The sequence below is a fragment of the Colletotrichum karsti genome (genome assembly GCF_011947395.1).
Source record: "Colletotrichum karsti strain CkLH20 chromosome Unknown Scaffold53, whole genome shotgun sequence".
Taxonomy (NCBI): domain Eukaryota; kingdom Fungi; phylum Ascomycota; class Sordariomycetes; order Glomerellales; family Glomerellaceae; genus Colletotrichum; species Colletotrichum karsti.
In genome coordinates, this window is record NW_024065953.1 from 105,312 (window position 1) to 131,748 (window position 26,437).

Genomic DNA, 26,437 nt, shown 5'->3' on the forward strand with positions numbered 1-26,437 from the left:
AATTCGACCCCCCCCCCCCCCCCCCCCCCCAAATTCCCCTGTCCCGGCCCAACACAACGCACCATCACGGGCGCGCCCTGGACATGGTGCCCTGCGATGCCCTGCGCTGTCTGGGCTGCTTGCAATCCCACCTCATCGCCGTCCCATTTCCATGCCAGAGGCGCGAAGAGACGAACCGCTCTCCTCACCAAGCTCTCAATCTCCGCATCCAAATAAACTTTGGAGGCATTGTTGATTAATACATCGAACTAACCTTTTTCCTATTTCTCTCTCTTTACAGGATCTTTTGATTTATGCCAAAGAAGTTCAGAAGACGTACGGAGAAGAAAACCAGCTTCTCAAGCAAGAGCTGCGCAACGCCAAGCTCGACCTTGAACATGCCACGATTTCCCGGAGGGAGATGCAGCAGACGCTGTCGGGTCTTGAGTCAGATAACAACTATCTCAAGGTAAAACACCGCCCGTGGAGCTGCGACAAGATATCGTGTGCGCCGAGCGTCACTGACCGTTCTAGCACCGCAACCCATATGTCGTGATTCTGATTGATGGCGATGGCCTTCTTGTACGTATCTCCCGCGACATCTCCATGTTCTGCGCGCAGACGCTGACCAGGACCGCTCCAGTTCCAAGAACACTACATCAAGATGGGTATCGAAGGTGGCAAGCAAGCTGCCTATGCCCTCCGATCCGCCGTCGCCGAATACGTGGGCAGCCAGGCTGGTGAAGTAGAGATCATCGCCAAAGTTTGCGCAAACATGTCGGGTCTGGGGCGTGCCATGCGCCGCGACGGCTGCTTGGATAGCGAGTCGGAGCTCAAGGATTTTTCGTTAGGCTTCACGCAGGCCAAAGCTTCATTTGATTTCGTAGACGTCGGTCACGGTAAGGAACGTGCTGACTCCAAAATCAAAGGTATGTTGTCGTACGATGGCCGGCCGCTGAGAGATGCGGGTCACGCGACCTCGGAAAGATTTCCGACGTGAGAAGCTCGTTACCAATTCCAGATGGCTGACTTGACGCTGCAGAGGCTACGAGATGGCATTTGCGAAACTACAACTGCAGACAAATTTTGCTGGGCATCTCTCACGACGCCGGGTATGCTCCATTCCTCGACGAGATTCTCCAGGATAAGGAAAGCCGCTCCAGAGTCTGCCTGATTGAGGGTATTGCGACGGTCAGAGAGCTGAAAAATACCAGCGTCCACATCCTGGAACCGCTACCCAGCTTGTTCCGGAACCAAAAGCTCATCGACCGCAGCGGTGACCGATCCGCCGAGTCGACGTACTTCAAGCCCTCGGTAGTGACCACGTCTCCCACCCTTGCTGTTTCTCCGCCAGCTTCTGCACCGGCGTCCTCATCCTGGGCTGGGGTCACAAAGGCGAGCCCTCCTCCTCAAATTACCACCCCTTTAGCCAACAAAAACATCAACCTTCCAGTCCGACAGGCCTCCCAACCCAAAGCGCAACAGAGCCCGGCGTGGAATCCTGGAGAGCGCGGACTCGATCCGACCATCCCCATCAACCAGGTGGCTTTGGAAAACATTAAGAAAAGAACTGGGGCCAGCAAGTTGTGCAACAACCATTACCTTCGTGGCCCTTGCGCCAAGGGTGATGAGTGCTGCTTTGAGCACAACTACCGGCCTAACAACGACGAAATCAATGCTATCGCGCTCTTGACCCGTCTCAATCCATGCACCAGCGGCCAGGAGTGCGATGTCGATAATTGCATCTACGGACATCACGTAGGTTTTCATGACGAACTTCTCCCTGCCTAAGCTAACTCATTTTCAGTGCCCCAGCGTGGTTGGCAACACTTGCACCCACCCTTACTGCAAGTTCCGAATCTCCGATCACCCGCCCGGAACCAAATTCAAGAATAGCAAAATTCACGAGAACTAAAAACTGAAAGAGGGTCCTGCCGCATGAGGTAGCAGGCAAATCATTTTGACACTTGGGACACGGGGTCGACAATCCACTCGTTTCGAGGCGGAAATGCATGGGAGACAGCTGGACGTGGCTTTCGTGAGACGTTGTGTATCTTTAAATTGTTAAATGCTGGCATGTTAGACTATGTATAAACCGCGAATAGTATTTCTTCATGCATCGGTGATAAACTCCGTCGATGATCGTCTCTTCATCGACGGAGAGCGTTCCTGCGTGTGTTGAGATGACGTTTGACCTAGCTTGAGCTGTCCGCCCGTAGGTAGCTCCTGAACCCTGGTCGGTGTAGTGGGTGGGCCCCGCAGCGACATTCCCCCACCACCACAACGAACCTTCGGTTCCCGACCCCACATATATATGCCAAAATCCCAGAGGGGATTAGTAGAGCCTCCTCCCAATCGACAACTGTATCCTCACTTCCCATATCCAAACCTCCACCACCACCACCAACACCACACCGCGACCCCTAACGCCCTCCTCCGGCAGTGGCACCTTGCACGACGATACCGCAAAGCCAATCCGGCGTATACCCACACAAGACCTCGCCAAAATGTCACACCCAAGGGTAGAGGAGGTCGAAGACAGCGACATCGAGGCGTCTGACCCCTCCGAGGGCGACATCGACGAGTTCGACGACATGGACATTATGCGACGGGTCGAACCCAAGTCCTCCACCACCTCCTCCTCGGCCGCCGCCGCCGCCGCCTCGCACATCAACCCGGCCAACATACCCTCCGCCGCCGCCGCCGCGCCCCGAGCCGGCGCAGGAGGCCCGGAATGGCAAACGGCAAACGACCCGAAGCAGTACGCCGACTTCCAGTGCCTGTACCCGGTCTACTTCGACGCCCGGCGCACGCGCGCCGAGGGCCGCCGCGTGCCCAAGGAGCTGGCCGTCACGAACCCGATCGCGCGCGAGATCGTCAACGCCTGCGCCGCCATGCACCTCCCCACCCTCTTCGAGACGGGCAAGTTCCACCCCAAGGACTGGGCGAACCCGGGCCGCGTCAAGGTCAGGATACGCTTCGGCGGCGAGGCGGGACGCGGCAAGGACGGCGGCAAGGCCAGCCCCAACCAGAAGCCCCACGGCATGCCGCAGATCAACAACAAGCACCACCTCTACATCCTCGTGGCGAAGCACCTCAAGGCGAACCCGACGACGGAGGACAGCGCGGCGCTGAGGGCGCGCGTGCAGGGCGCCCCCGCGGCGGACCCGAGCAAGCCGTGGCCCCGGCCCGCGGTCCCGCGGGGCTGGAAGATGGGCGACCTGCTGCCGTACATCAGTCCCGCCATGACGGGCGGCGGCGTGAGCGAGAACTTTTTCAAGGACATGATGAAGGAGATGCAGGGCGGAGGGGACCCGATGGCCGCGTTGATGGGGCAGGCGGCCGGTGGCGGCGGCGGCGGCAGCGGAGCGGAGGATAAACCCGCCAAGAAGAAGAAGGGCAAGGGCAAAGCATGAGTGAGGTGAAGAAGATGATGTTGCTGTCCGGGCGGAGGTTTCTGGAACCGCAAAAGAGTGTCGTTGCTAGCTATACATACGTGCATGTACATCATCATGAGGATAAACCGGGACCACGAGTTATTACGATGTCACGGGCGGGGAACGGGGAAGAAGAAAAAAGTACAACGCATGAAACAGAAATAGATGCTGGACATAAGGATGGGGGGTATCTAGCCACTGGTCCTGCTATCCTCGCTTGATAATCATACAGCCGCAAGGCGGCCCTGCAATCCCTCCCACTCGCGAGATCCCACAATCTGCACATCCCGGCCGCCGCCCGGCACCATCTTGCCGTCCGCGTCCGGTAGGCGAATCTGCAGCCTCGCCGCCACGTTCCTCATCATCTGCTTCTTCTTCTCCGCGGCGCCATCCTTGCGGCCGAGGACGACCTCCGACTTCTTGAACACCGAGTCCCGCCAGCTCTTCCACGCCGCGAGGTCCTCCTTCTGCTTGGCCGCGTGGTACTGCGGCGTACTGCGCGCCGGCTTCCATGCCAACTTGTCTTCGGGGAGGGCACCGAGGTCGTACACCCTGGCTGAAGTCGTGAACTTGACTAGCTCGCTGAGCACGTCCTTGCCCTCCGCCACGACGAGCGCGCGACGCTGCTCGACGACGGATGCCGACTTTGTGAGAGGCTCCGCGAGCCAGTCGTAGTTGTGCTGTTCAGTTGTACGGGCGCGACGGTTGTCCTCCCGCAGGTAGCGTACCGCGGCTTGTAGACTGGCGATGTCGCTCTTGAGGGCGTCCATCTCGCGGGCGGTGGCGACGGCACGCTCTTGTCCTGCCTTGGCGCCCGCGGCACCGGCGCCGTCGGCAAAGGCCTTGCTGTCGCCAGCGATCTTCTTCCACTTGTCGCGGTCCGTCTCCAATGTCTTGAGCTCGCGGTCCTGCTTGTCGATGTCCTCAACAAGGCTGGCAGCTCTCTGCTTGGCGGCCTCAATCTCAGCCTCGAGATTTTCGATGCGCGAAGCCTTGGCGTTAGCATCCTTCATGCGCGATTCGAGAGTCTCGATCTTGAGGTTGGCGGTGCTGAGGGTCTCCTCGCGCTGTGCAATGGCCCTGCGGGCTTCATTGTGCTCCTCCTTAAGGCGGCGCAGTTCCTCCTCAGCGTCAACCGGAATCGTCTTGATGGCCTTGAGCTCCTGGGAACGGAGCTTCCATGGCGCGGGACTGACGTCAAACTCTTGAGTCTGGGACAAGTCCGAGCTGAGTGCAGCCAGGTCCGAGATCTGGCTCGTGAGACTGCGAAGTTTGGCCAGGTAGGTAGAGAAGAGGTCAGACTCGCTTGATGAGGCAACCTTGACGGTGGCCTTCGCAATGGTGTCTTGAATCTCTTGATACGTGTGCGCCTCGGCCCGGCCCTCCTCATGCAGAAGAAGATGGAGATCCAAACCGATCTCACGCGCCAAGGCAGCAAGCTGGCGGGTGGCATCCAGGCATTGCTCGAAGGACTCCTTGGTTTCTTGTGGCAGCGCCAGGGATCTGGCCTTGAGGTCTTGAAGGGCCCTGACGGCCTTACCGGCGATGACCTTGGCGCTGCGGGTCTGGGTAACGACCAATTCAGACTTCTTGCTGAAGTGCTCTGCCATCTCGTCCTCGTCAGACTCGGCGGGCACGACCCTTTGGACCATGCTCCGCATCGTAGCAAAAGTAGTGGCCGCAGAGTCCAGATGGCTTTGCATGACAACAGTCTGCATATACGTGTCCTCGGCGAAGTCGGGCAATTCGTTCGTGAGGTGGACCTCCGCCAGATGAGACATGAGTGCAATGGTACGTTGAAGTTCGTCCGCGCACTTCTTCTCCTTCAGCTCATCGCGACGCAAACCATCGATCCATCCGTTCAGCGCACGCTCAACGGGTTCAAGCTCGAACAACGCGTTCTGGTAGCGCTGGAACTGCTCGATCGAGCAGTGGCTGATGGCGTTAGTGAAGCGCTCGCACATGGACGCGACCCAAGTGAGCTTGTCAATGGCGTCACAGGCAGCAAAGATATCGTCCTCGTGGCCGGGGTGAGGCTGGCCGTTGACGCGCTCCTTGATGAATCCTTGCAGAAGCTCCGCCTTGAAAGCCAAGCGCTTGAATCTGAGAAGGGCAAGCACAGAGTCTTGATCTTCCTTGTAAGTGTCGGGCAGGAAGAGCTTGACAATCTCGAGGTGCTGCTCGGCTTCTTGGGCCTCTAGCCTGCGAAGCTCGAGATCGATCGTCTTGACCTGAGCCTTGGAGGCAGAGATCTGCAACTTCATGTTCAGATCCATCATAGCGCGGGACTTGCTGTTGAGCTGTTCGGATTCCGTTTCAGTGACGGCATGAGATGCCCGCATGTCTTCGAGATCGCTCTGAAGGCTGGTGACCAAGCCCCTGAAGCGAGACAGAGTATACTCCATGTCTTCCAAGGCCTCCTCCTGCTCGCCTGCTCGCCGGGCCTGCTCCGCGATGACACTGTCCTTGAAGTCGAGGTCCTCCTGCATCTCCTTTTCGTTCTGGACATGGTTGATTTCAAGTTCGTCGTTTACCTCCTTCAAGTTTTCGAGATCCTCGATGACAGCCTTGAGCTCGTCAATCTGCTCGGACATGCTCATGTTACGTTCGGTGAGATCCTCGATCATATCCTCGGCGCCCAGTGCATTATCCAGCTGCTGCCGCAGATCCTCAACAGCCCCCTCAGACTGTGCAAGCTTCTCCTTGGCTGCATCAAACTGCTCTTGAACAACGTCATAGTCCTGAAGCTCAACCTCCAAAGTCTTAATCTGGTCGCGGAGTTCCTCTTCTTGTTGCTGCGTCAAGTCACGTAGTCGCAGAAGAGCCTCACGAAGTCGCTCGTTTGTCCGCTCCATCTGCAACCAACTGCTGCTTGATCGCTCTTCCGTCGTCATACCCTTTCCGAACTCCTCATTTTCCTCTCGAAGAATTTCCACCTCGAGCTCTAGCTCTTCTGACTTCTGCTTCAGAGCCTCGAGCTCAACCTTGAGGACCTCGGCCGTCTCCTCGGCCATCTCTCGATCCAGAGTCGCCAACTCCAGAGCCGTCTCGTGTTCCATCTGGATGGTCTCGATCGACTCAAATCTGGCCTCCGCCTCCTTTAGCTGTTTCCTTAGCTCGTTGTTCTCGTTCTGCTGCGGCTGGTACTTCGCCTGTAGTTTTTGAATGATGGACTCGAATCTGTCCCTCTCGCCTTGAACTTGCTCCAACTGCTTCAACTTCTCTCTATCTTCTAGTCTCTTTCGCTCGAGAACCTTTAATTTGGCCTTAAGATCCTCGATTTCCTTGTTGGCAGCGGCAGCATTTGTCGTGGAACGGGCGGTAGTTGTGGTCGCTGATCTCGTGGTTGTACCGGAAGGGCCTGAGTTCCCCGATGTGAGCTTCTCAAGAGCTTTGGTCCTCGCCTGCACGGGGCTGTTGTAGCCGATGTCCTTAGATGGCGAAGTAGCATCGTCCCCGGTTTCCGAGGCCTTCCCTCCGCCCATATCTGCAGATGGTCGTCTGACGGAGGTTGTTTTGCCGGTCATTGAAAGTCTTGCGCTTGTCGGCCTAGTTGAAGTTGGCCTTGTCGAGGCTGAAGACGTTGATGGCTGTCGCGCTCGAGTAGCGGGTATCGGTGGGGGTCCCATGGACGTTCGGGAAGCTCCTACACTTGGTCGCGTTTTGGCCCCAACGGTTGATGTGCGTGCGTTAGATGGTGTGGTTGTTCTTGATGGTGCGGTACTCGATGTGGCCGATCCGAGCTGTTTTGTTGGTGATTTGGTTGGTGACTGCGCATTCCGTGTTACTCGCTGTTGTGTTGCTCTATATCATCAACGAGGACACTTACTCTGAGTATACTCGACGACGGTCGAGACCCCTTAGGTCCCGGGCTCGGGCTCGGGGCATTCAAGCTCATCCTCTTAGTCAATCCGGAATCCGTCTGAGACCGTCCGGTGCCTGGATTGAAGCTGGTCGGCCGACTAGGCCTTCGAGCTGCGGGCTTCGCCGTCGCGGGCGCCTGGGCGATGATGGCCAGCGTCGTGGGCCGCACGAACATGCCATGGCCCATGCCGCAGTCGAAATATCGCTCGCCCTGAACGCTGCCATCATTCTTGCCGCTGTCGTCCTCCAGCTCGATGCCGACCCAGTCACCACTGGCGAAGTGGGTACTGCCGACGAAGCGCACGACGCCCGTCCGGCCATCTGACAGACGCACTGTCTGCCCAACTACTAAGTCCGACATTGCTGTAATCGTGCTGCATTAAGAGATAACCATATTCGGATGGGATGCGGTGTTGGGCGCGGGCCAATTGAGGCTCGTCGAGATGTGTCGTCGTTGTGTTGACGTCCCTTTGAGGGTCACCTGGGGGCGCGTCCGATAGGACGAACGCGCTGGGATCTGGAGCTTGGAGCAGTTACGGCAAGGATCCACAGGAGTGACATGAGCACATAAGCTATGCATAGCATAAATACGCACAGTCCAAGAATAATGTAGTGCGAATAAACAGATGACAGGATTAATTAACGTCAATGCAAAGCAGCAAACGCCTTCAAAGATTCGAACAGAGACATTGTCTCACCCGCCCTGACATTGAATCACACATTGGCGCGTCTACCTCGTGCATATGCTGAGGAAGCTCAGCGCGAACCGCGCCCTTGCTCACGATGCCGATATTGAGCACGATTTTGATCGATCAAGCTTGCCTTTTCCCCAGCGCTGGAAATGTCACCTTGAATCAAGTGCGAACGCCGGGCTGCTTTCGGTCCAGGAGAGCTCATGATTTTTCCTATCTACGCCTACGCTATGTCGAGAAATAAGACAAGAAATATTCTCAACCCGCTGCATCTACATCTTCCCAAATCACCATACGTCTTCCCATCTCAGGATATCAATCATTAAATCCGCTTTTCGCACCTCGTCAAACTCGACCGAATCCCTCCTGGAAGCTGGCTCCCCGGATCCACTCGACAACTTCGAAACAAACGCGCCGCTCAGTCTTCTCGTCCAGCGATTTGCCATGCGCGATCCTGATCACCATAACACCAGGGCCTTTGAATTCAACGGCTCCTGCTCGAGCGACCTCGTCTTCCGCCGCAGTCTTGACATATATGACGAGGTCTGGTCCGATGATGCCCCTCCACAGGGTCGACATCCACTGCCAGTGGTCGACAGGGGCGTACGAATCAGAAATGGGTATCATACAAGCATACTTGTCTGATATGGTCAAGCTGAAACCCGCAGGAAGCAGAGCAATCGGTGTCTTGGCCAGGCTGGGAGTTGATGTCAAATCGTGCCTCGATGCGACAAGCTCTCCTTCCGAGGCCCTTCTGTTCGGCGGTTGTTCTTCTGGTCCGAAGACCGGTTTGGTGGTGATGTGCTTGACGATCTCCCGCGACTTCTCGTGCCACTTCATCATGGTCTGCATATAGCTGGAGAATAGTTCCGACGCGTGGAGAGTCGGCTGCGAATGGCTGCTCTTCCTGCTGCTGGCAATGGACGCGCCGTCGTTCATCTTCGTGTCTTCCTCGGCTGATGTGGTTGACAGTGGGCTGGCCGGCGCCTCGCACCAAATCTTCAGGTCAATCTCGCTCAAGCCAAGAAGAGACCTGTGAATTGCCGTTCCGACCTGTTCCAGCTGTCGAGGATCACCTCCTTCGATGGCGATGACTGCGCCGCGGGTGTCGATGTCCGGGCTGGCCGGTCCAGGCGGAGTCAAAGTCGGGCTGATCTTTTGCAGGACCTTCAGCTTACTCAAGAATGGTATCGTCATAATCATGGCCTCGATGCTTTGGGCGTACGCGTCACGGGAGTTGGCAATGCCATGGCCCGAGGATGGATGAGCGCTTGGGCGATCGTTCATGTCACCCTCTCTGCCTAGTGGGGGAGAGTTTTGTGTTTGCAAGGGCGGCAAGCGAAGACTTTCGTCGAAGGCCGAGCCGCGGCTTGGTCCTGAGTAGCCCGAATGATGCGGTCGAGGAGGAGGCGCCATAGGTCCGTGGCCGCCAGGCCTCGCAAGCGCGGATGGGCCAGGCAACGGCCCGTATCCCGCGACAGGCGGCGTTCCTGGCATACTCAGAGACGATCGGGGCTGTCTTGACAGTGGATGCCCGGTGTACGGGCCCGGGGACGGCACAGCCTGGTAGTGGCCCATGGCGTTGAATCGGCGCCGTTTGAGCTCGGGCGACGGCGACATGGCTTCGTATTCCTCGTCGACGTCTCGCAGGTTGCCATGTTGATATTGATAAGGCTGTTTCCCGCCAGGCAGGGCATGCCGAAGCTGGTCGTTGTCGACGCTTCGCATATCTCTCTGGTGGTGAGGAGGCATGCTCGTTTTCGCAGCAGTCGGTGTGACAAACGGTGTCGACGGCGTTCTGGGCGTTGCGATGAACCTGCCTCCACACTTGGGGCACCTTCCTGTATCTCCTCCGGATGATGAGCCCGGCCGGCTTCCTGGTCGTCCACCGCGCCTCGGCTGGTACCGGTAGTCTGGGTATTGTCGTTGGTGTCGGATCTTCTCTTCTTCTGCAAGCTTCTTCCAACTTTCCTTGACATCCTCAGGCTGTACCCGCCACTGCTCTCCAATGATCTTGGAAATCTCGGGATTGGAGAGTCCGGGGTGTTGGGAGATGACCTGTGCCTGGTGGTGTTGTCTGTACAGGATGAATGCTATGAAGGAGAAGCAGCGTCAGCGAACGGGAGTTGCACAAGTGTCCAGCTGCCGGTTTGAATCATTCAACAAAGACAGATTGCCGAGTCCCTCGTCTCAGAGTGTCTGCGACGAAGAGTGTCGGAATATCTTGAGATAAGCAAAGGACATGAGAATAGCACTCACCGTTGCGAGGTCTTGGAACCTTGAGAGCGGGCGTGCAGAGACAGATGTAGTCCTTGCTGCCTTCGCTGCCCATCGGTCCGGTTTCCAGGCTGAATTCTCTCGCCCTCGAGCTGTTGTTGGCCTCGTCCACGTCGATAGAGGCAGCGCGTTTCCTGCTTGTTCGACTGCCAGCAGAGCCCACGGAGTCTGGTCCTTCGTCTAGTTCCTGGCTTGCTCTTCGCTCCATGGCCGAGTGGGCAGAGTTGCCCCCGGAGGAAGAGATTGACCGCCGTGGTCTGGGAGTAGAAACCACATCTGTCATCTTGAGGGTTGGAAAGGTGTGAGGAGGGTGCAAACGGGTGTCGGTGAAAAGGTGACAGGTGGGGAGCGGCGGCCGGGCGGTAGGTCGGTCTAGGTATGCGACGTTTGGACTTACACCATGCTTCGGGACGGGGCGTTTGGAGAAGGACAACAACGACGGGAGGAGGGGGGCGTGTATGTTGTATACGGTGAGAGACACTACGGGATGCCGGGTTCTGGTTTGGAAGAGATGGCGGGACAGACAGTCGGCGGAAACTTGGACGAACGGCAAAGACAGAAAGTATTTGGGAAAATGTGGAAGAGACAGATGAAGATGTTTATCGGGAAACTGGATGGAGACAAGACGGTCGAGAATGTCTCTCTGTCCCCTCGTCGGGAAGATTGCCCGCTTCGTTCTGTTCTTCTTCTTTGTGTTTTCGAGAGGACGGCCACCCATTCAGCAGACACTGGGCAGACAATGACTGTCCAGCTCAATGACCTTATGTTCAAAGATGGAGGTTGCCATTATGGGGGAGAAAGAACATTGGGGGTGAGGACCGGGCGGTACGTTGTTGCGGCGGCGGCAACGACGAACAGCAACAACAACCAACAACGGGAAGGTCGCGGTAAGGAGCAGCCCCGGAGAAGATGAGTGGAGGAAGGGAGGGAGGAGGTCTGGAGAGCGGAACGAACAGAATGAAGAAACAGAACAGAGAGAGGATGAACGAACGATTGAGGAAAGTGATGGGTGGCTTTGGGGGAATGTCTCGGGAATGCACCGACACCCAAGCTGTTGCAGATGAGGGTAGAACTCTTTGTGACGAAGCGTTTGCCCTGTGGCCGGAGCCCCTCTCTTACTCAGTCCACCGCGGTTTCCGTTCGCATTTGAAGAAAGCAGATGCGTGTAAATGCTTTCCCAACCTTTGGTTCTGCGACCCTGGGACACGGAATGGCAGGTTTCGTTCGGGTCCAAGTCCGAAGTTGCAAGTGGGGGACGATGCGGCGGTGACGATGACGAGGCAATGAAAGACGAATGAATAATGGATGTTGGGTGACCAAAACGACACACCGCGCGTTGTCACGAGATGAAGAATTCTTTGCCGCTTCCCTCGCAATTCTTCTTTTCTGAATAAAGGGCAGCGAAGGAAGAAATTGTTCTCCTCGAGAGAGACGAGGGATATGTGTTACTCAAAGCAGCCTTATTCTCGATGTTATTTTAGGAATTCCCTCCTTTCATATCAGCCCGTCGGAAATTCAGACAAGCTTTGGCCACACCCCAGACACATCCTCTTCCTCTCCATCTCTCTCTCTCTCACTCTTTCTCTAAGATAGATACAAGCAGATTCCCACATGTGTTGCTCCTCCTCGTGCTGCTGCAAATGCTACTACTCCTACTAATGTGCTGCGACAGAGTGCCGCGGCCACCGCGGCACTCTCTCCTCCCTCTTCCCCCTACCTTTTCCTCTCCTTGCGCCAATGCCCACATGCTCTCAGCCAGCCTCTCTTCAAAGGAAAACATGCATGCCCAACTGCAGACTCATCGCGCTGTGGGACATCGAAAACAATGAACGACCTTGCTTGCCAAGGTGCGATGGGTGTGGAGTGCCAGGGCCAGGAAGAGAACAGTGCAAGGGGAAAGAATAATGAGTGAATGAAAGGGAATGAATGCAAAAAGGTCGGTTGGAATGTTCAATCAAAAGAGCGCTTTTCCCGCCCTCCCATCCAAGGAACAAAGACAATGGGATGTCCGTCGAACCAACACAACCACCCCCGGCCGAAATTGGTCTAGACTTGGACGAACAGCGACTCCCACGTGATGAAAGGGAAATAGGCGAAGAGCCCTGAGAATTCCCATCCCCCCTTCCCCTTCTCATTTTTGTGTGGCTTCTTCTTGTCTTCTTGAAATGTTTTAAAATTTGATCGGCAAGGACACAATGCGTTTGGCGTTGGTGATGTCTCTGATGATGGGCGCCAAAGCATGGGATGGGGTGGGGACCGGGGTTCAGAACGGGAAACTGAAGACGCGGTGAAGGGTATTAGTCCATTCTCTCTCTGTCGTTGAGTGAGGTAAAGTCAGCACGGGACAGCATTGGTCGGTGCGTGGATGTCTCTCATTAGTTGTGTTTTTCCTTCGTTTTCTGGTTCGCGGCCTGCAATGTCTTATGGCTCTCGGGAGGGCAGCCCTACTTTTTTCCTCATCTGGGGTTTTGTTTTGCAAACAGAGTCGCCCTCTGTCGGCTCTCGGTACCCTCAGCCAAGTCGGAGATCGAGGAAGAGTTCACGGTGCTTCTCTTGATCTAGGTTCTCAGGTCGATGCGCGTTTGTCAACCAAATTGATCATCACCTTCCGTTGACTCTCGCAGACCAGTCCGAGACACCTGACTGGTCCCCTTCTGAAGGAGAAACGCACACACAATGTCCTCACGATACCATCACGGGACGGAATGCCGTGGATTACCTGTTTTGGTATTCGATAATGTGACAAGTTCTTTTTACAACGCCGCCGCCATCCTAATTCCTCGAGATAAGATGGGGGACCGTGACATATCTCTCTCTATCTCTCTCTCCCCCCCCCATCTCATCTACCCATAACCCCTCCCAAGCTTTCTCACGAGATGTAACCTCGTCCGTTTTCACTGCTCAGAAGGCTGGCGCTGCGCCGTGAGTCCAGGAAGAGTTCCTCGCACTCAGCCACGTCCTGGACATCGATTTGGCTGCGGCCGTTTGCCTTGGACAGAATGCTTTCATTGGGGTTAGCCCACATGTCTCACACTAGCCGGTCGATCAACGATCCAAGAGAGGGGAATATCCGCACGGGGATGAGTAACGGAAAGCGGTGGGCAATAACAGGCAATAAGATCGGGCACTTCTTTTACTTACCTGGCGGGTGTCAGCAGTTGCAGGCAGTACCGCAAGCTGATGCGGACGCCATGTTCCGCGATCTTGTCCAGGGCGTCATCGGTGATAGGCACACCCTCGGTGGTGGCCCTGATACGGACGATACGCTTGATTTCGTCCAGCTGGTACGGCGTCGTGGGAACGATGAGCAGGCGGGTCAAGAAGTCGGTAGGAATGCCGTGCGCCGCGACAATGTCATCCGTGCCGCGAACCGTGGTCATTCCTCTGTTCGATGCCAGCACGACAATCGGGGAGATGTTCGATTCCAGGGCCCGGTTCAGGTACGTGAAACACTCGACATCAAGCATGTGAGCCTGTTGTTGAAGATTAATCCACCGGTCTCAGTTCGCGTCAGACAGGGCATGGAAGCTTTGCTTACCTCATCGATGAAGAGAACACCGGGTACGAGCTCTGCGACGCCCTGGTCGATGTACTTGCTCACCACCTTGTTGATCTCTCCGCGCAGCTTGTCCGTGATCTCAGTCATCTTGGGCTTCATCAGCTGGCCCATCATGCTCATAATGTCCTGGCCGCCTTGAGGACGGGCGTTGGCAACATCGAGGTCGTGCAGAGTCACATCCTGCACGATCTCCTTCTTCTTGTGCACCTCACCCTTCGGGATGGGCACGTACTCCTCGGCCTCAAGGTCGAACTCGGTTGCGTAGGCGTCTGATCTTCCTACACGTTTGCAAGCGCCGGTGTTGGCCTCGATGTAGATGACATCTCCCACCGATACTCTCTCCTTCTGAATGGCCTCGTATATGCTCGGGTCCAACCGCAGCTTCTTCTGGCCCTTTGCGCTCTTCAGGCCAATCAGGAGTGTGCTGATGGTCTTGCCGTATCCGCCCAGAGGGTTCTCGGCCTCCTCAGGTGTGAGCTCTGTGACCTCGCCTTCGTACACCTCCTTCGTTTCCCGGACCTTCAAGCCGATCGCGCGGCGGAAGTTCTCCATCAACACCTCGGTCTTCTTCACTTCTGTCGAGTAGATTTCGCTGCCAACAATCGGGCAGAAGGGGATCTTGGTTCCGAGCTCTTGGCTGATGGCGAGCGCGAGTGCCGTCTTTCCCGTGCCCGGTCCACCGGCGAGCAGAACACCGCGACCGGCCATCTTGTGTGCGCGGATGAGGTCGACTACAACACCACATGCCTAGAAATCGCAGAAACATCAGCAAACTTGCTCGACTCCATCGCGATGGATGCGACCAACCTCTCGTGCTGTCGTCTGGCCGACGAAACCTGAGGCCTGCTTCTCCGCCGTGCCATCTTGCTTCAGTCCCAGGCCTTTGATGTGGGTGTGGGCAGCAGTGCGATTCTCGCGACTGTTTCCCTTGACCTCGCTAATTTGGACCATCGTCGCGGCGGGGGCGTCGGTTGCCTGAGGTCAATTCCTAGGGTATGAATTGTATCGTTCGCAAATGAGATGTCGAAATGTTCGGCGATTACTTCGTTGTCGCAATTATTTCGCTGTGGTGGATGATAGGTGGTTGGTGTTAGACGACGGGCTTGGTTGAAGCTTCCAAAAGATTTTGGACGACGCGCCTCGCTCTATCCCTGCAAAACTGCACGGCGCACGCACCGTGCAGGCGCCAACCGGCAACTTGGGAACTCAGGCGCCCCACACGTGACCTGGGGATAGCTTCCCGTTTGCACCTCCATCGAGTTTGGCTTTCACCTTCACACTTATCTCCACACAAGCGACTAACTTTGAAAACCTCCATGAGGATTTCTTCTCGCCTATGTCCCATGCTTGCTTGATTTTGTGTGAACTTAATGATCCGGCCCCGAACCACCGGAAAGACCGCCACTCTCTCATGGAGCTAGGTTCATTGCCAGACGAGCCGTTGAGAATAACAACACCAACTGCCTTCCGATTTTCTACCCCGTCTAGCTTTTCTCAACCCATGGCTCCCCTTCCATGCATCAGTAGGTTTGTTCATCAGAGGGCACCATCGTGGAATGGCATGTCACTCGCTATCCCTCATTCTTTCACCCAAGAAAGATCGAACCACTACGGTCGTCAAACGGACAGGCAGGTGGGTAGCATGACTCAACTCAATTTCCTTGCGGATTCTCCTTCCGCGTTCGGGAATGTCGAAATTTTGTCTCACCGTATCATCCTTTAACCCGCCTGACATTGTAAACGCCGCGCGCCTGGAATTCCAAGGGTCGCACCTCGGACGGGACCCCTATTACGCGATCGGGAACACGTTTTGTGTCGCCTTAAAATGTTCATCATCTAACATGATGGTCGATGACGTTGGATTTCGTAAGCGTGAAGACGTTAAGCAGGCGATGGAGATGTTGGGACCACCCGTTACTATAGCTCAACAACTTGTCAAGATTTAAGGGATGACATTTGGATGCGTTGACTATGGTTTAGCTGTATACAAATCTTATGACGTCATTGTAGAGACAACTATTCCGAAATCCAAGGCGTGTATGAACGTCTTGACCTGTCAAAAAGATGACTCTAAAAGTTTCACAGCGATTACGTATCGATTAGATGGCAGTTGAGAGGAGCGGCATGGAGAATCGTAGGCTATGGTCAAGACAGGTGAAACTCGAACAAGGTTTGATCGATGGCGAGTTCGATAAAGTCATTCATATAATTCACAAGCAGACCAGCTTCATGAATGTTCACGTGTCTTCCCTGAGGTATAACATGCGACTCGTAGGCTTGGAGTTGGACACACCGAGCTCATTGATAATCGGGTGCATTACCAGTGATTTAATCGTGAGGGTGAGAGCGCCGAAGACATGCCAGTACTTCACCATCACAGCGCTACACTTTCCCAATAGTAAGAGAAACTGAATCCCATGGCTAGGCAATTGAGGATATATAATGAGATGACCCTCGCAGCACTGTTACCCCGGCAAAGTCTCATGAGTTCATTCAATTTCGAAGGTATCCAACCCCGTTAGACGTACAGGTGCTCCAGGTATTCCAATCCCAGGTCAAGCGACTCTCTGCCGGAAAGATGCGCCGTCTATATCTAGATACCCAAGTCCCAGTACCCGATTCCCATAATTTTGTCATCCAAAGACCCATCGCACATGGCAGGGTATTATGACCGAAGCCCCCGCAGCTCCAAGTCCTCGTCCCTTCCACCGTCTATATCCGCCAACATGGGCACAGCCTCGGTGTCTCTCACATTGGCAACTTCGACGTCCGCCACAGTCTCCCTCTTCGGCGGCGGCGGCCTCTTCGTAAGAACGACCCAGAGGGCGCTGCCGATGATCAGGCCGCAGCCCGCCAGACTCACCCATCCCATGACGTTGCCAAATATGAATCTGTCGAACCCGGCGGCGAAGAGCATGTGGGTATAGACCATGGCGTTGGCCCTGTTTGATCTGTCCGTCCCCAGTCCCGCGGTGAGGAGGAACTGCATGATGAAACCGAACGCGCCGAGGAGAACCATGAACAGCCACTGCCGTCCTGTTCCCGGCAACGCAAATCGTAAAGCCGGCTGCTCGAATTCGAACATGGGTGCTATTGTGAGGACGACGGCGCACACGATTGTGCACCATGTCGCGAAGTAGTTAACGGAGATGAGTGGGTGCGCGCGCTTGCCGATCCACCTAATCGTCGTGAAAGCACCGGCAGCACCAAACACGCCTACTATCGCAACGCCGATAGCCGTGAGACGTTCCGCAGTCGTAGCTTGGTGATTAAGTCCGGGCAGCTTCGAGGAGACTGTACCGTTCGTTGCGTTGTCGTATTCTGGAGCGGTGGCGGCGGCAGACGAAGTCGAGTCGCCTGTGAAGAGAGAGGTAGGGTGTGCGATGAGGACGACTCCAAAGAAGGCTATGACTGTGCCTATCTGCTCGGCCCGAGTGAAGGGCTCGCGGAGAGCGAGGTAGCAGACGTAGCCGGCGACACTGGGAGCCAAGAACGTGATGACGGTTGCCTCAGCAAGGGGGAGATACATCATCGAGTACCACATGCCGAAGATGCCAAAGAAGCCGCTTACTCCTCTTGCGATGAGAAGCCATCTGACCTCCTTCTTCCCGAACGGGAAGTCTGGTGTCTTCATCCAGTACATGTAGACACAGCAGCAGACCATGGTGACTGACTGCCGGGCGAACAAGACCTGAAGGGGATGCATTCCGTCTCCTTCCAACTCAAGAAGTCGTGCCGTCAAGTTCATGAGAGCGCCAAACAACTGCGAGAGCGCTACGAGGACGACACCTTTGTTGGTGATCCAGAATCGCCATAGTCTTCCCCGCTTCTCCCATGGCTCTGATGTCGTCGGGTGGGTTGGTGCTCCCAGGAATGGTGATGCTCTCTCGTTCTGAAAAGGGCTGGCTGAAAATGTTCGAAACGAGTCCGGGTCTGGTAGGTCGAGGCCCTTTCCTTGGTCATTGGACCATGACATCTTGCTGTCTACCGACATTCTGTGGCCAGTCTCATCAACGATTTCCGTGTCGTCTTCGAATCTTTTCTTCGTCCCGACGCTCTGGGGGGTAGAGTGGTTCTCATTATGTTGCTTCGGCCCGGACATGACAGCTACATAAAGTCATGCCTAGAGCAGGCTGAGTAAAGTACACAGAGGTCCTCAGTGACGTGGGGGAGGCTCTGGGGATGACGCTAATGAAGAGATCGACGAAGAATAGCCGATTCTGTACGGCCCGTTTCTGAAAACAGAATGACTTCTTCACACAGAAAGATAGAAAAGAGATTTCATCCACCGTCAGAAGCGGGGTGTGGTGCAAGTGTTGAAGAATCAAAGAGAGAGTTCTCCATCGTTCATCGGAAGTGGGGAGGCTGGAGTAATAATGGATGGGGTCTGTCTGTCACTTCCATTCATCCAGTCAGTCACTCGGGACCGTTCCTCCCAAAAGTGCAAAGGGTCGGAAGACCAGGTCGACATATGTGTGGCCGATCGCGTGCGGCGTGCCACACCCTTGTTCCTCCTGCTGCTGTTCAGCTTTCTACCAGGTAGTGTGGTGGACCACCTGGTCTGGGCAGGGCAATGGTGGTGCGGGTGAGAATGGTTGGCAATAGTCGCCAGTGTGCGAGGTAGCGAATGCAGACGCGCGGATTCTGCGTGGATGGGTTGAGTAAGGGAAAAGAGCGGCAGTAGCAGGGTGGAGTGGACATTTTCGAATGGTCATCAATCAACCACTCGGAGACATGCTAACTGATTTTTTTTCGCCCACGCGGGTGATGGACCAACCAACAACACCAAGGTCCCCCTCCAGGCTTACCGGCCACCGGCCCCTTTGAGGCTGCCCAAGACGCCTAAAACAGACTAAGTCTGCAGCAGGAAGACCCGGGGCAGTCTTTTGTTTCGCTGGCACCCGCCGAGACGAGAAACAGAAACGGTGGGATGCGACAGAGGCACCCTGCATGATCACCTGTCGTTTGGTCTCGCCTCCCCCCGATATCGCCAGATATCCACGGCATGCCACCCCAGCTTCCCGAGAAGGAAGGCAAAATGAAGGGCCTGGGCTTCCTGGTGGCCGGCTGTCGTGTGCCGGGGGTGCAGTCCGCTTTCTCGGCGAGGTCCCGCCCGAACGCCTCTACAAAGTCCCGACAGCGGCGGTTCCGGCACCGATTCGGGTAGTCTTTTGGTTCGGGCAGAATCCCGCGTCGCTTTGCCCTTGCGATTGCAGCGAACCAAATGCATGGCAGGGCAGGGTTGCTTGTAAGCGGCTCAACCTTAAATCTTTGTAGCATCTGACATCGAACTCACCTCGCGTTGGACGAGGCGCTTGAATGACGGCTGTGGCATGTCGAATTAAGGTCGGCGGGGTCGGCCACTTTATCCCTCGTTGAAGATCGTGATCCCGGTCGAAAGTGGGAGCCAGATCTCGCTCCAGCCTTTCGAGAAAAAGTTTCACCGGCATCATGTCGTTTCCTGGTCACACGATCCATGAACTCTAGGAATCTCGGTCAGCCTCCGAGGCCTAGGTTACTGACGCCGAGACCCTGTCTGCTGTGAGAGACTGCGAGTGTGTGCATTAGTGGTATTAGTCTGTACCTTTCCAGCCGTCTAGCTAGCCCATGCGCCGTTACCATAACCAAGTATCAGTGTCGGATTGATAGACGTTTTCCGCATTTTTCTCCGTCCCTTTTGGTCCCATCCGACCGAAGGTATATTCTTCCTGAGCCGGATACCGGGCTCGTCCATCCAAAAAACAAAACGCCAATCGCTATGCATAGTCTCAATGTGTAGAAATGTCGTCGCCCCTCGTGCGCGCAGCCTTGCCGGAACAAGACGCCAGACTCACTTCGCGTCTCCATCAAGCCGGACCCTCTTCGCCGGCCGTCCCGCAACCTCGCTCTCTGCATCAGCATCATCATCCGCCTCGCCCAGTTCTTCCTCCTGCTTCGCAGCGGAAGCATCGGCAGAAGGGCCACTAGCCTCCGTGTGTCCGTTGACGGCCTTGTCCTTCGACTTCCCCTCCTGATCCACGGCGTCTTTCATAAGTACAGCCTCGTCGTCCTTGGTGAAGATCTTCTTGGCTGAATCAATCTCGCCCTTTTTCTCGAAGACTTCTTGCACCTTGCCGAGGAAGGCGTCATTCTTGCGGAAGGCGAACTCGAAGTCTTCATATTTAACTTTTTGACGACCCGCATAGTTTGCTGCCCGGGTGGCCTCGAAGGCCATGCCTTGGATGAACTCGGTGACGATTTCGTCGAGGACGCGGATCGTTTCGGGGAGCGGATTGCGCACATCGCCGTGGGCGTAAAGGAGCTGGGCCACTGCATGAGAAGAAATCAGTTCAGTTTTATTGCTCTGCTCTTGAGCCCAAATCTAAGGCGGAAGGCACGTACGCTCGTTGTGGCTGAAGTTCATCTTGCCAACATTTTTGGCGGCGCGGGCGCGAGGCTCCATGATGGGCTGTCGTGAGTAGTCGGTACGTGATTGATGTTGGTGTACTTGTTTCGACTTGAGGTAGAGTCGCACGCGTCGGCGATATAGGGATAGATGGAGCGGATGACTGTGATTTGCGCGCGAATCGAACGGTAGTGCGGTCGGAAGTTCGAACTGGCGAGCTGAAGAAATCACGGTGACAGTCTGCGCGACGCACGGGGCAGCTTCCACCTCAGTTTCCAGGTTCCACTTTCCATGTGTGGGGGTGGCGTCCATCATTGGAGAACGTGCCCAATAGAGAGCTTGAGCCACGTGTGGCTCGTCACCTTAATTCTCCGGGCCACCTTGTCCACTGTGACGGAATCGTACCTTACCCCTGGGCCATCGCATCGCGACCTTCCAGCTAGCTTGCCCATTTGCACCAGGTCAACCACGTCGCAAGCTCCCTGCGCAGAGGGATACCAGTCGCAATCATGGTCAGTCGCGGTAAACCCCAAACCCAGAGGCGGGCATAAGCTAACGAATCTACAGACCGCCCTCTTCAACTTTCAGTCCCTCCTTCTCGTCATCCTCCTCCTCGTCTGCACATGCGCATACGTCCACCAACTCTTGCCCGCCTTCATGGACCGCAACAAGGACGGGTAAGGATGATTCTCCGAGCGAATATACCTGCCGAATCGCACAATCGCTAACCGCGCTGTAGTGTAATGGGCATATTTTGGAAATTCGCTAGGGTAGGCGAACGGTTAAGTCCATACATCAGCTTATGCTGCGTCGTCATGGCGGCAAGTGGCCCCCTTTCCTTTCCTTCCCGAGTACCCTACTAACCAGCCATGACCAGGTCTCCATGCTCATCAACTGAGTATGTCATGTTTACACTGGCGCACGATTCCCCTCGTCGGAGGCGAGAAAACGAAAGACTTGTTCCATGGTTTCGGAGTTGGGTTAAGGAAATGAATACGGCTACGGCTTTGTTAGAAGGGAGAAATCTCAGGCCGTCAAGAAGAACAATACTTTTGGGCGGATTTTGCCCGTGTCACGATCGCAGGAGTATAAAGAACGCTCTGCCTCAAGTCCGGCAGTCTCAAAGATAATTCAAGAGTTTATGTTATGTTACCACCAGCATTGATTCACAGGCACGAGTCAACAACGCGTCTCAAAGCACTATTCTGGATCTGTTCAGCCCTCGACCAGGGACTTCACTGTTTCGACCCAGGGCTTTGCTCGCCTGGTAAATCGTCCGTTTCACCGGCACGCCAGATACCCTCGATCAAAGGGGGCAAGGAGTTTTGCGTACTTCTTGTTCTCGACCACCACTCGCCCAGGTCAAGAGATGGGCCGGTAGCTAGACAGCATCCCAGTGCTGCACCATTACGGAGAAGAAACCAACATGGCGCTTGAGACGGATGTAGAACAAAACATATCAACAGTCTACTGTTGGTCCTGTTTGACTCTGAATGCATGGTTTATGAGCCAGTCACCATGAAACTGTTGCCGCCGGCATGTTCACCTGCCTGATTCCATTGCTTGGGCCCCTTTCTTTACTTTTCCATTTCCTTGTCTTCTTTGCTTTTGCCGGGCATCACCTCGTTTGAGACCCCATTCGCGTTGTGACACAAAACACCACAATACACATCGGCACCATCATTTCGAGGTTTCTCATGGGGAAAAAGCGCTCAGTGTGTCTCTGCTGCCTGATTTATCGATGTTCCTGAGTTCGCCTCTGAATTGACACGTCCTCGTCAGGGTTGGCTTGCCAACTGTGGTGGATTCAAGGAAATTAATCTTGGTTTTCGGAATTTTCCTGACAGCACGTTTGTAGCATCAGTGGCAATAGCATCGACGGCAATAGACGATGCCAGACACGTCGGTGATGGCCAGGCCAGGTGTTATGTACATGAGAGTAATCGTAGGGGCTTGTGGCTGCTGAGGACTCCAGATTAAGAACATCGTACGAACGAGAGACCACGACAAAAGTTACTCTGATGTGTCCCCGAGGCAACCGCCATTTCTATGACTTTTGCGGCAACCATACCGAACCGTCGTCACTGAGACTGTTTGTATGTGATATCGTTATGAGAGATTAAACCTGCAAATGAACCTGACAATATATTCAGAGGCCATTTATTATTTTACGGCGTTGATACACCGAGATGCCTTCGACAACGTTCTCAACACCCAACTCTCCTCTTTTCAGTCCCAGGTGCCTGTCCTGGTGGAGAAAAGTTGTGGGCTTGATTATGAAGAAGAAAACGGACTTCTTGACCTGAAAACGTTCGTGTTCAAGTGGAAAGACGAGACCCCATCAAGAACCGACAGCCATCAAGGCGCTACAAGTCTTCAAAGAGCGGTCAAAGTAGGACAAAAAGATGAACCACCAGCATCCACGCGGGCACCTGAACACACCTCGATATGCTTTGTCCCCCGCCCATGTGAGCGGCCGGAGAGTACAGCGGGCCTATGAGTGATTGCTTCTAGAGCCTCGTTTGACAGGCTTCTAGGAACATGGACGACATGTTTGTCGAATACACGGGGGCTTCCGGTCCCGAGTATGGCCAAACTCCAGAATACCGTAGTTCCATAATGCGAGACTTCCATGTCATACATCTGAGACCTTCAGTCGTGGATACACACCATTGACGGGCCTGCCGGAGAGCAAAGGGGCCCGCGCAAGGCTACACGTGGAAGGAGGGCAGTCAACTGACACCCAGCCGTCGGCGTACATGTCCAGCTCACTATCGACATCTTCCATGAGACGATGAATTGGAAGAAATAAACAGTCTGGAACAAACTAGATGAGGGAGAAGGGAAGAGGTCCCAGTTACGTACATGGGTCGATTATGTGTGACTCAGATTAGTGTGGTTACGACAACGTTATGCCGCCTCGTCCACAACTTGCCATGCTGCGGCTATACCCCCTTGTGATGTCTCCAAGCTTTTCAGGTCGCGACCAATCCAAGTAGTTTATGTGTTGCTCTAAGTAGTTTATGTGTAGCTCTTTTGGTTAAAGGTGCTACAATATATAAATACAATCAAGCTCTCCCCGGGCGCGTGTGCACGTCACTCACGTAAAAAAGAAGATGTCAAATGTCAAGAAACTCTCATTTTCCTGTCTCGAAGCAATGCAAAAAGGGCGCTATGTATCTGCATATAACCACCGCCAGGAGACGCCTGTCCAAATAACCGCCGCGATAGCGCGAGCTTGAGATGCTATGATTCCCCAACACCGTCTAAGGTTCCGTAAACACCCATAGCCAAAAGATGAATGAAGTCTTGCGAGAAAAAGCGGCTAAATGCAAGATTAAATACTGTAAAAGGGGTATTGTTGTTCGACCAGACAAAGTAGATGGTGTAACTGCTGGCTCCTTGACCAGCAGCTGTTGATTAAATGCGATTTTGCTCCAAATCCCAGTGGTGCTCCGGAGGTGACACTCTTAAAACTGGTTCATCTCCATGATGCTGTCGGCCTGATCTTCAGAGGTGTAAGCCAAGCCGGCGAATACTCTCCAGTGAAGGATGCCGAGATGTGCCAATCGCGTCGCCATGTCTTCGATGCCGCCATCTTCACGAGCCTCGCGGGAGTTGTCTGAGAGCTCCCTTTCGCGCTCCGGACTCCATGACCTCCCTGACCCTTGGACACGGCCGCCAGTAGCAACTGAGAAAAGGCCGACACCAGTCAGGCCGCGGTACTCTCTGACCCGACATTGGAGTTCCGTGAGAAGCTTGCCGTGGAATTGCTGCTCGACCTCCTGGAAAAGCGGGCTGTTAACATCGCAAACATGCGAGGCAAGCTTGGACTCTAAAACAGGCAGCATATCGGATGGGGCGTTGGTGTAGCGGAAGATCTGAAGGGCCAAGGAAGGCGCGATGGCCTCCCAGCGAGACTCGTGCCTGCGTGGTGGGGGCGAGGTGTGAAGGAGGGCAACAAGAGAGTTGTACAGTTCCTTGGCCTTGGCGATGGACTCAGTGGGGTCGGATGTCGGTTGAGACGGGAGGACGAGAGAGGATCGAGGAGACGAAGTGGCGGAACCCCCCGAGCTGAATGCCAGACTGGACGGTCTGGAGGGAGGCGTGTTGAAGTTGAAGTCAGGTGTCATCGACAGGGGACGGCCGCCGGTTTCGTCTTCGAATCGGGACATCGAGTTGGCGAAAAGGGGAATCCGGCCCACGCGCTCCAGATCGTCGTACATTCGCATACACACCTCCAAGTTGATCGCGTCTAGCATATCAGCCCGAAGCTTGATGAAGCGCTCTTCATCAAAAATGAAGGTGTTGGGCAAGGCCTTTTCCGAGACCGAAGGCAAAACTAGCCTCGAGATGGACTCGAAAAACACAGACATCTCGCCAAACGAGTGAGCAGCAATTGGTGAGATGGATGTCGAGTATCGGTCCTCGGCGTCCCTGTACCACGCGTTCGCTTGCGTAACGTCCAACTTGTTCCCTTGGATCTTCTTCTCGAAAAACTTCCTCTCGAACGGAATGGTGCCCTCGATGAGAATGGGACGTAAACAGCGGATCTGGTGGTTCGCGACGTCCAACTTCATGGCCTCCAACACGCTGAGCAGGCTCTTCATGCCCTTGACCAGTTCCTCAACGTTGTTCGTCCTGTTTCCACTGCTCAACTGGCTGTACATCTGATCAACCCATTCGTCGCGCATCGGAGCGCAATGTGATTTGAGGACGCGAGACAGCCATTGCGCCAGCTTTTCCAAGTCCGCGATGCCCCTGTAAAATTGCTGCATCAACAAATCGACGTTCAGTCCTTCATCGAGATAAACCCTGTCCCTCTGCGGTACCAAAGTCTGAATAATATCCTTGACGGCTCTGAGAAGTGACGGCAGGCACCAGTCGTCGCCCTGGCCATGGGAAGCGTAGAATGCCTCGGGTTGGCTCATGAATTCAACCAATTGCTCCTGTAGCGTGTTCCAGAAGAGGTCGGCCTTGTGTTGTTTCCTCTTGCCCTTGTCTCCGTCAAGATTAGGTCGGAAGTGCAGTTCAGGGTCGAAGTTGATGTCGTGGCGCAGCTTGGGGTTATGCATGATTTTGCACACGTCCAGCTCGCTCAACGTGCCCTTGGTGACCGGTGGCTCGAGTGGGCGAGAAGGCCGCGGGGCGGGCGCCTTGGGCTCGGGCACGGGAGCAAAGTAACTGTCTGTCGGGGCGCTTGGAGTTGATACCGTAGAACTGTTGGATGAAGCTCTGGCCATGAGAGGTGCTGTGGAGGGGGTGGAAGTACTCGAGGGCGGGTTAAAGCCCCTGGGCGAGTCTTGCGAGGGCTGTTGAAACTGAGTCTTGGCTTCTTCTTGTTGAGTCTGCTTGCCGGTTTGCGGTTCGGTTTCTTGAATGGGCTCGTTGTCGCCGCTGGCTCTGGTGGAAGTCGAAAGTTGGCGACGGTTACTCTCTATGCCGCCACCGGCTCCCTGTTCGCCTGCCATCGTGTCGAATTATCGTATAGTAGAGTGAATTGTGGCGTGCTAGCTCTCGCGAGTCGAGCCGGCCAGTGGTTTCAGAAAGGACTGTGTCAGAAACCGATTCCAGAAGTCGCAGGTTACACACTCAGGTTTGGGTACTGAGACAAGGAATCAGGAAGCTATAAGGCCGGAAGAGAGGAGGAACAAGTTCTGGCGTGGCTAGTGTACCGCGAGGGAGCAAGTTAGCAGGAGTATATCTAGGTGGGTGGTCGCAAACAAGCATGGGTGGATTTGTGAGACGAAGGAGGTCTCGTGAGCGACACACGGGCAAATGCAGGTGCTAGTTGCCGTAGCTTTGTGTAATACAGCAAGTATATGCTGGCAGTTTGCAGCCGCGGGCGGCGGGTAGGCCAAGTAGGCTCAAGGCAACTTACAGGAATGGTAGTGAGCGTGGCGGGGAATGCAACGGCGATTGGAGAGATTCGTGATTCGAGGCGAGCGCCAAAGTCTCGAGGGATGTTTGCTTTAAGCAGGCGCTGCAAGAAGGAGCGGCTGGACCACGACAAGTCCGATAGTTAAGGGTGGGTGCTGAAGAGGCGCACACGGCTGAGAAGCAAACAAGCGTCGACCCAAGTCACAAGCAGGAGTCCGTCGTTGGCTGCGAAATGCTCCTGAGCGGTTGAGATGAGAGAAACGGTTTTCGAGCCCGGGGGTGCGGTTGGGCGTAGTACAGGAACGTATGTGTGTATCGTAGGGTGAAAGATCGGTGGTTGATATGGTTGGCCGACTGTGGTTGT

At 55.0% G+C, this 26,437-nt stretch overlaps 9 protein-coding genes across 9 annotated transcripts in view; 2 read left to right on the forward strand and 7 right to left on the reverse strand.

Moving 5' to 3' along the window:
- The window catches only part of CkaCkLH20_11994 (c-x8-c-x5-c-x3-h zinc finger protein), a gene marked incomplete at both ends in the record, with an annotated part of 2,364 nt that extends 470 nt beyond the window's left edge, over positions 1 to 1,894 (forward strand). The window contains 5 exons of the mRNA XM_038894708.1: positions 281 to 448; positions 514 to 561; positions 623 to 908; positions 1,022 to 1,737; positions 1,787 to 1,894. Coding sequence (XP_038739965.1) covers positions 281 to 448; positions 514 to 561; positions 623 to 908; positions 1,022 to 1,737; positions 1,787 to 1,894 — 1,326 coding nt within the window. The remainder of the gene's footprint in view (positions 1 to 280; positions 449 to 513; positions 562 to 622; positions 909 to 1,021; positions 1,738 to 1,786) is intronic.
- Positions 1,895 to 2,486: 592 nt separating this feature from the next.
- CkaCkLH20_11995 (uncharacterized protein) lies at positions 2,487 to 3,395 on the forward strand (the record flags this gene model as incomplete). Its single annotated transcript, XM_038894709.1, has 1 exon — positions 2,487 to 3,395. The coding sequence occupies one exon, from the start codon at positions 2,487 to 2,489 to the stop codon at positions 3,393 to 3,395; it is 909 nt and encodes a 302-aa protein (XP_038739966.1).
- A 245-nt stretch (positions 3,396 to 3,640) lies between these two features.
- On the reverse strand, positions 3,641 to 6,943 carry CkaCkLH20_11996 (dynactin ro-3; the record flags this gene model as incomplete). Its single annotated transcript, XM_038894710.1, has 1 exon — positions 3,641 to 6,943. The coding sequence occupies one exon, from the start codon at positions 6,941 to 6,943 to the stop codon at positions 3,641 to 3,643; it is 3,303 nt and encodes a 1,100-aa protein (XP_038739967.1).
- A 163-nt stretch (positions 6,944 to 7,106) lies between these two features.
- On the reverse strand, positions 7,107 to 7,641 carry CkaCkLH20_11997 (dynactin; the record flags this gene model as incomplete). Its single annotated transcript, XM_038894711.1, has 2 exons — positions 7,107 to 7,186; positions 7,257 to 7,641. 2 exons carry the CDS (start codon positions 7,639 to 7,641, stop codon positions 7,107 to 7,109), a joined length of 465 nt encoding a protein of 154 aa, XP_038739968.1.
- A 676-nt stretch (positions 7,642 to 8,317) lies between these two features.
- CkaCkLH20_11998 (HMG box protein) lies at positions 8,318 to 10,457 on the reverse strand (the record flags this gene model as incomplete). Its single annotated transcript, XM_038894712.1, has 2 exons — positions 8,318 to 10,065; positions 10,232 to 10,457. The coding sequence occupies 2 exons, from the start codon at positions 10,455 to 10,457 to the stop codon at positions 8,318 to 8,320; spliced, it is 1,974 nt and encodes a 657-aa protein (XP_038739969.1).
- A 2,661-nt stretch (positions 10,458 to 13,118) lies between these two features.
- Positions 13,119 to 14,759, reverse strand: CkaCkLH20_11999 (AAA family ATPase; the record flags this gene model as incomplete). Its single annotated transcript, XM_038894713.1, has 4 exons — positions 13,119 to 13,251; positions 13,391 to 13,722; positions 13,788 to 14,555; positions 14,616 to 14,759. The coding sequence occupies 4 exons, from the start codon at positions 14,757 to 14,759 to the stop codon at positions 13,119 to 13,121; spliced, it is 1,377 nt and encodes a 458-aa protein (XP_038739970.1).
- Positions 14,760 to 16,473: 1,714 nt separating this feature from the next.
- Positions 16,474 to 17,910, reverse strand: CkaCkLH20_12000 (duf6 domain-containing protein; the record flags this gene model as incomplete). Its single annotated transcript, XM_038894714.1, has 1 exon — positions 16,474 to 17,910. One exon carries the CDS (start codon positions 17,908 to 17,910, stop codon positions 16,474 to 16,476), a length of 1,437 nt encoding a protein of 478 aa, XP_038739971.1.
- Positions 17,911 to 19,638: 1,728 nt separating this feature from the next.
- On the reverse strand, positions 19,639 to 20,250 carry CkaCkLH20_12001 (transcription initiation factor IID; the record flags this gene model as incomplete). The annotated part of the gene is made up of 2 exons (XM_038894715.1): positions 19,639 to 20,117; positions 20,190 to 20,250. 2 exons carry the CDS (start codon positions 20,248 to 20,250, stop codon positions 19,639 to 19,641), a joined length of 540 nt encoding a protein of 179 aa, XP_038739972.1.
- Positions 20,251 to 23,663: 3,413 nt separating this feature from the next.
- Positions 23,664 to 25,664, reverse strand: CkaCkLH20_12002 (camp-mediated signaling protein sok1; the record flags this gene model as incomplete). The annotated part of the gene is made up of 1 exon (XM_038894716.1): positions 23,664 to 25,664. One exon carries the CDS (start codon positions 25,662 to 25,664, stop codon positions 23,664 to 23,666), a length of 2,001 nt encoding a protein of 666 aa, XP_038739973.1.
- Between the last annotated feature and the right edge of the window lie 773 nt (positions 25,665 to 26,437).